The following is an 8186-nucleotide window of genomic DNA, read 5'->3' as shown; positions in this document are numbered from 1 at the left end:
AGCTCTAAATTTGCCACTGAAAATAATATGACTTAACTCTAACTTATCATGTAAGAGGAGGAATGTGGTGATCAAGAGTCAGTTTTTTTTACCTGGAAATCCTAATTGTAATCTGAACTAGCTGGCCCTTAAACTAATTTCTAGGAATATTTAACAGAGATTTTCTTGTTTTCTGACTGTATCTTCCAGATGTTGAGATGCAGATGATGTTATCCACAACATCAAGGATAATCATGCTTGCTAAAATATTTTCGATCATCTTGTAAAAGAATTGAAAGAAAAAGTATCTAATTGTTGTTGTATTCTATACTCCAGCCTGAGCAACTGAATGACTGTGCCAGCGGCCCTGTTTGCTTTTTTGATTCATCTGAAGTCTTCAGTCTGGACTTACAGGAGTCAGCATCCACCACATGGAGATGACATGGAGGCAAGTTCTTATGCAAAAAAACATTTATGAATTCAAACTAATAAATTAACCATATATCTAATAGCTGTACTGTACTTGAATTTTAAATTCATGTGCATTTTTTAGGAGGATCAACCAGGATTTGGGTAACAAATGCTCAGCCAAACTCACTACAAGCAGCAAGAGAAAAGTTTAAGGGAAAAGTAGCAGGAATCTGCTCTCAGATCTCCACCTTCTTCCAAAAACTCATTGAATTTAAAAGGACTTCAAACTAGGTAAGTGTTTCTTTTCAATGCCTCCTAGCTCATTTTCAATACAATGTTCATTGAATTATTGCTTGTGTTCCCTTCAAAAAAGCCCTTTAGCATAGCCAGCACATCTTCCATGCAGTAGGATACTATAAAACAACTTTACAGTACAATACAATAAAACACAATTACAGTAGAGCAGTTATACTGTATTATATATTCACGGTAAGACTGTGCTACTGTAAAACATAATTACAGTATAGCTGTTTAACTGTAAAATATCATTACAGTAACGTTACTGTAAATGGAAAGGTACAGTAACTTACTGGCAACAGTGTTACCAGTAAGTTACTGTAGAAATACAGTAAATGTCTAACAGTGTATGTTGCTCTCTCGGTGTGTGTGTGACGCAGAGGAGTCTACTTAAAGCGGGATTATCTCTAAACGGCACACACACACACACACACACACACACACACACACACACAGTGTACCGTGCAGAGGCTATAGAGGAGCTTACACACTCAGCTGAAGAGTGGAGGCTGTCGGAGCTGTCAGAGCTCTCTGACTCACTGGGAACATTAGGAGCTGTTTCCTGTTTCAGCGGCAGAGTTAACCCGCTCCGGATGATCAGCCATGGGGGAGTGGACCATCCTGGAGCGGCTCCTGGAGGCGGCTGTCCAGCAGCACTCCACCATGATCGGCAGGTAAGAGAGTAAGGTTGAGTTTTATGCCTGGACACAAACTGAAGTTGTAGGAGCAGGATGAGTAAAGTGGAGCTTCTTTAACCTGTCAGAGGGTGAAGGTGTTGTATTTAGGAGCAGAATGAGTAAAGTGGAGCTTCTTTAACCTGTGAGAGGGTGAAGGTGTTGTATTTAGGAGCAGGATGAGTAAAGTGGAGCTTCTTTAACCTGTGAGAGGGTGAAGGTGTTGTATTTAGGAGCAGGATGAGTAAAGTGGAGCTTCTTTTACCAGTGAGAGGGTGAAGGTTTATTAAGGAGCATGATGATAAAAATAACATGGCAGTACAGCTGTATGAAGAAAGCCTCCATTAACCCCCTGCTTCTCTGACTGAAAAAACTGCTCTAGCTGTCCGATATAAACTGCTCCTGTTTTATTATCATATCATACGTTAACGTGTAATGGATCAGTTAGAAACCATTAGAGACATGTTTAACTTGTTAATTTAAATCTTCTGCTCAGACTGTTTGAACAAAACTAAATATTCTTTAAACCTTTCACTATTTCTTATTTATGTTTTTTAACAGAAATATTAAGCACGAACGAGTTACTTGTAAGGACAGGTTTGTTTGTTCTCACCTGCCAATAAATCTGTTCTCACATTTTTTATGTATGTACAGTATATGTGTATGTATGTATGTATGTTTGTACAGTATATATGTATGTACTGTATGTATGTGGATATGTATGTACAGTTTGTTTGTATGTATGTATGTATGTATGTATGTATGTATGTATGTATGTATGTGTATATGGTATGTCTGTATATATGTATGTACAGTTTGTATGTATGTATGTACTGTATGTATGTATATATGTGTGTACAGTATGTATGTATGTATGTATGTATGTATGTACAGTATGTATGTATGTATGTATATATGTGTGTACAGTATGTATGTATGTACAGTTTGTTTGTATGTATGTACTGTATGTATGTATGTATGTGTGTACAGTATGTATGTATGTGCTGTTTGTATGTATATATGTGTGTACAGTATGTATGTATGTATGTATGTATGTATGTATGTACAGTTTGTTTGTATGTATGTATGTATATATGTGTGTACGGTATGTATGTATGTATGTATGTATGTATGTATGTATGAATGTATGTATGTATGGATTGATATATGTATGTACACTGAACAAAAACAGAAACGCAACACTTTGGCTTTTGCTCCCATTTTTCATGAGCTGAACTCTAAGATCTAAGACTTTTTCTATCTACACAAAAGGCCTATTTCTCTCAAATATTGTTCACAAATTTGTCTAAATCTGCGTTTGTGAGCACTTCTCCTTTGCCGAGATAATCCATCCACCTCACAGGTGTGGCATATCAAGATGCTGATCAGACAGCATGATTATTGCACGGGTGTAAAAGGCCACTCTAAAACGTGCAGTTTTATCACACAGCACAATGCCACAGATGTCGCAAGTTTTGAGGGAGCGTGCAATTGGCATGCTGACTGCAGGAATGTCCACCAGAGCTGTTGCCCGTGAATTGAATGCTCATTTCTCTACCATAAGCCGTCTCCAAAGGCGTTTCAGAGAATTTGGCAGTACATCCCACCGGCCTCACAACCGCAGACCACATGTAACCACACCAGCCCAGGACCTCCACATTCAGCATCTTCACCTCCAAGATCGTCTGAGACCAGCCACCCAGACAGCTGCTGCAACAATCGATTTGCATAACCAAAGAATTTCTGCACAAACTGTCAGAAACCGTCTACGGGAAGCTCATCTGAATGCTCGTCGTCCTCATCGGGGTCTCGACCTGACTGCAGTTCGTCGTCGTAACCGACTTGAGTGGGCAAATGCTCACATTTGATGGCGTCTGGCACTTTGGAGAGGTGTTCTCTTCACGGATGAATCCCAGTTTTCACTGTACAGGGCAGATGGCAGACAGCGTGTATGGCGTCGTGTGGGTGAGCGTTTTGCTGATGTCAGCGTTGTGAATCGAGTGGCCCATGGTGGCGGTGGGGTTATGGTATGGGCGTATGTTATGGACAACGAACACAGGTGCATTTTATTGATGGCACTTTGAATGCACAGAGATACTGTGACGAGATCCTGAGGCCCATTGTTGTGCCATTCATCCACGACCATCACCTCATGTTGCAGCATGATAATGCACGGCCCCATGTTGCAAGGATCTGTACACATGTCCGGTGAGTATGCTGGCCATGCAAGAACTGGGATGTTTTCAGCTTCCCGGAACTGTCTCCCATTGAGCATGTTTGGGATGCTCTGGATCGGCGTATACGACAGCGTGTTCCAGTTCCTGCCAACACTCCTACCAGTTCCTGCCATTGAAGAGGAGTGGACCAACATTCCACAGGCCATAATCAACAACCTGATCAAATCTATGCGAAGGAGATGTGTTGCACTGCGTGAGGCAAATGGTGGTCACACCAGATACTGACTGGTTTTCTGACCCCCCCGGACCCCCCCAATACAGTAAAACTGCACAGTTTAATGTGGCCTTTTATTGTGGCCAGCCTAAGGCACACCTGTGCAATAATCATGCTGTCTAATCAGCATCTTGATATGCCACACCTGTGAGGTGGATGGATAATCTCGGCAAAGGAGAAGTGCTCACTAACACAGATTTAGACAAATTTGTGAACAATATTTGAGAGAAATAGGCCTTTTGTATAGATAGAAAAAGTCTTAGATCTTTGAGTTCAGCTCATGAAAAATGGGAGCAAAAACAAAAATGTTGCGTTTATATTTTTGTTCAGTGTATGTATGTATATATGTATGTATGTATGTATTTTTTTCTGAACAGTGCCTGTAACACGGCTGGTTAAAAAATACAGTAGCCTACCAGGAAAAGTCATTCATCGCTATCTTCATCTTCCTCCTGCGCACTAAAACCACTAAAGTCGGGAATTGAACAGCCTCAGAATTTCTTCGTCACACACTTACTCAGTCTCTCTTTCGTTGTCGCTCTCAATGTCGCTTGTGCTGTCCTCTTCATCACACAGCAGTCCAGCCTTTCGAAACCAGTTGGTGACAGTGGATTTTTTGACGCTGCTCCACGCTGTCAGGATCCACTGGCAAAAGTTGCTCTTTGCATGCGGCCAGTTTTTGTAAATGATTTCTCGCCGATAGTCATCCAAGCCTCCCACTCAACTTGTAGCGCAACTTTAAATGCACGATTCACACTGATGTCGAGTGTGCCCCCAGGAATCACAGCTGGAATTGAGTTTGTCCTCTTGATGGCTGCTTTCACAGAATCTGTTATATAGGCCCTCATGCTGTCCAAAACGAGCAATGCTTTTTTTCTGTGAAAAAATCCCCCCAGTCGCTTGCCGTAGCACTCTGTCAGCCAGTCCTTCATTAGGCTTTCTTTCATCCACCCTTTCTTGTTGACTTTCACGATGATTTCTTTGGGGAGTTTTTCTTTTGGCATCGTCATCCCCTTAAAAATCACCATTCGTGGAAGCTTTAGTCCGGATGCTGTGCAGCTCAGAACACAAGTGAAATGCGTTCTCTCATGGCCAGTTGTTTTCAGCGTGACGGACGATTCACCTTTTTTGTTAACAGTCCTAGTGAGAGGCAGGTCAAACGTCAAAGGCACTTCATCCATATTTATGATGTCGTCTGGTCCAATGGAATTCTCGGCTATCCTTGTTTGAGTGAATTTGCGGAAGTTTGTAACTTTCCTCGTAGTCAGGAGGGAGTTGCTGACACAGAGTCGTCTGTGCCCTGATGGACAGGCCTTTTCCTCTCATATATCTGAGACACCACGATGGTCCACCTCGAAAATCTTCAATCTTCTTTTCGGTGGTGATTGTTTTGGCTTTCAGTCAGATCTGCACGGTGGAAACACCTCGGCCATCTGCTCTCTGTGTGTTCACCCAGTCTTCAAGAACGTTTTCAAGTTCGGGCCATCTACTTTTCTTACCTCTGAAAGCTTTTGTCGTCTTTTTGCTTGAGACAGTTCTTCACGCTGCCGTCTCCAACGTCTCACCATCGATTCATTGATGCCAAGCTTACGTGCAGCAGCTCTATTTCCTTATTTGACAGCTAGATTGATCGCCTTTAACTTGAAAGCTGCATCATGTGCATTTCTTCGTGTGTTTTCCATGATGGGGGTGTGTGCATGAAGCTCAAAATGACTGATCTGAAGAATTTACTGTGAGTGTGTTTAATTTAATTCGAACAGTTTCATTGGTCCACTGTGACCCGTTCGGTAATTTCATTGGTCTGATGTGACGTGGCTAAATGTTTTGGCGGCATGCGGCTCGTGAGCCCGTAAAAATCCATAAATTAGCCGCATCATTGTTTATGCCGCAGTGTTCAAAGCATGTTAAAAAAAGTAGTGGCTTATAGTCCGGAAATTACGGTATGTATGTATGTATGTATGTAACTAAGAATAACTAAACTAAGAATGCTTTCAGAAATCAAAGTGTTAATAGTTTATTTTCATCAATTAACAAAATGCAGTGAATGAACAGAAGAGAAATCTAAATCAAATCAATATTTGGTGTGACCACCCTTTGCCTTCAAAACAGCATAAATTCTTCTAAGTACACTTGCACAACTCGGTTGTTAGGTTGTTCCAATGATATATGTATGTATATACGTATGTACAGTATGTATGTATGTAGGTAAAGTATGTATGTATGTATGTATGTATGTATGTATATATGTATTTATGTATGTATGTATGTACAATATGTACGTATGTATGTATGTACAGTATGTATGCATGTATGTATGTATACTCGGTTCCCATGAAAAATGGGAGCAAAAACAAAAGTGTTGCATTTATATTTTATATAAAGTAAATATAGTATTATATTGATACTTTTCAAAATACTGTATGTCTTCACTTATATATCACCACATATATCAAATGTATATCACAACATGTATCACATACAGTACATCACCACAATACTTCTGACTCTGTTGATCAGGTGTGTGTGAAATGAGCAGTAAGCTTCTGATTCTGAGGCGTGTGCAGAGAGGGCCGATGCTACGCTAACGTTTGCTGAATGTCAACATGTAAATATGTTTGTTCCTCAGGATCCTGCTTACTGTGGTGCTGATCTTCAGGATCCTGATTGTGGCCATCGTGGGGGAGACAGTGTACAACGACGAGCAGTCCATGTTTGTGTGTAACACCTTACAGCCGGGCTGCAACCAGGCTTGCTACGATAAGGCCTTTCCCATCTCTCACATCCGCTACTGGGTGTTCCAGATCATCATGGTGTGCTGCCCCTCCCTCTGCTTCATCACCTACTCCGTGCACCAGTCCGCCAAGCAGAAGGAGCGAGGCTATTCCACCTTCTACCTGTCCCTGGACAAAGACCAGGACCCCCCGAAGAGGGACGACAGCAAGAAAATGAAGAACACCATCGTGAATGGAGTCCTGCAGAACACCGAGAACTCCAACAAGGAGGCCGAGCCCGACTGCCTGGAAGTCAAGGACATCCCCCACCCCACCCTGAGGACTGTCAAGTCTAAGATGAGGCGGCAGGAGGGCATCTCCAGGTTCTACATCATCCAAGTGGTGTTCAGGAACGCTCTGGAAATTGGCTTCCTGGTGGGTCAATACTTCCTGTACGGTTTCAGGGTGCCGGCGGTGTATGAGTGTGACCGATACCCGTGCATTAATGACGTGGAGTGTTATGTTTCCAGGCCCACTGAAAAGACTGTGTTCCTGGTCTTCATGTTCGCGGTCAGTGGGATCTGCGTGGTCCTGAACCTGGCTGAGCTGAACCACCTGGGCTGGAGGAAGATAAAGACTGCTGTGAGAGGCGTGCAGGCCCGCAGGAAGTCCATCTACGAGATCCGGAACAAAGACCTGCCCCGGATGAGCATGCCCAGCTTTGCACGCACGCAGTCCAGTGACTCCAGTGCCTATGTTTGACCACCTGATTCAGACAGCAGGAGGCTGCAGTGCAGCTGTTAAAGCATCAGTGTTTAGTTTTCAAATCCAAGCTGTTAAACCTGTGAGACTAAATTAAACCACGGGAGACTGAGGGCATGTCTCAGAGGCACAGCCGCCTGAAACATTAGAAACATTGAGGCTCGTTTTTCTCGAAAGAAAAGTTTAAAGAGTTTACTGATGGTGGAGAAATCTCTGAACGGTCTTTAAGCAACGGCCAGTTTCTCCAGCTTCAGCTCCAGCGGTTATAGGATATCTGGGTTAAGATGTCCTTTTCTGTGTTCTGGTGGTTATCTCCAGTCAGACTGTAGCCTGAGACGAGAGAACCTAAAGGGATAGTTCGGATTTTTGGACACCAAGTTGTATGAAATACTTGCTAGTAGCGAAGCGGATGCAAAGCTATTAGCTCACTCACTGAATCCTGTGGTCGGAGTTCTGGCTGGTTCTGATTGTAGAATAAGAAGTTCCGGTGAGATGCCCGGGTCATGAAACCAAGTTTTACTCTACAAATACGGGACTTCCGGATGTGCTTTGCCGTGTGAAGACGTGCGTGCGGAGGCTCCGTGTAAAAGTAGCCAAAAATATTGATATCGCCATATTTCTACCATTTTGGGGGGTTGGACGAATAACGTTTTGTTTTGGGAGTTAACAAGTGCACTTTTAGTGCAGTTTAAAACCGAAAATGACTTCTCGGCCGACTCGAGCGGGGGGAGAGAAGCAGCAGGCGGTTAGCAACACGGCCTCCTCGGCTAGCAAGGACACTGTTAGCCCAAAACTTGTTGACGCCGGCATACCTCAATAGGCTAAGGATATGATGTCCGAGATTAAAAAAGCCAACGATGGAATTACGAAATACAGAGAGGAGATAAAGACCGAGATTGCG

At 42.9% G+C, this 8186-nt stretch overlaps 1 protein-coding gene across 1 annotated transcript; it reads left to right on the top strand.

Annotated features, from left to right (window-relative positions):
• Positions 1-1290: 1290 nt before the first annotated feature.
• LOC138585107 (gap junction delta-2 protein-like) lies at positions 1291-7285 on the top strand. Its single transcript, XM_069657357.1, has 2 exons — positions 1291-1361; positions 6439-7285. The coding sequence occupies exons 1-2, from the start codon at positions 1291-1293 to the stop codon at positions 7283-7285; spliced, it is 918 nt and encodes a 305-aa protein (XP_069513458.1).
• Positions 7286-8186: the final 901 nt, after the last annotated feature.

This window comes from Semicossyphus pulcher, unplaced genomic scaffold (assembly GCF_022749685.1).
Source record: "Semicossyphus pulcher isolate SPU_LCO1_2020_fin unplaced genomic scaffold, fSemPul1.0.p SCAF_11, whole genome shotgun sequence".
Classification (NCBI taxonomy): domain Eukaryota; kingdom Metazoa; phylum Chordata; class Actinopteri; order Labriformes; family Labridae; genus Semicossyphus; species Semicossyphus pulcher.
Note: the sequence above shows the minus strand (reverse complement) of the source record. Positions and strands in the feature narration are given on the sequence as shown.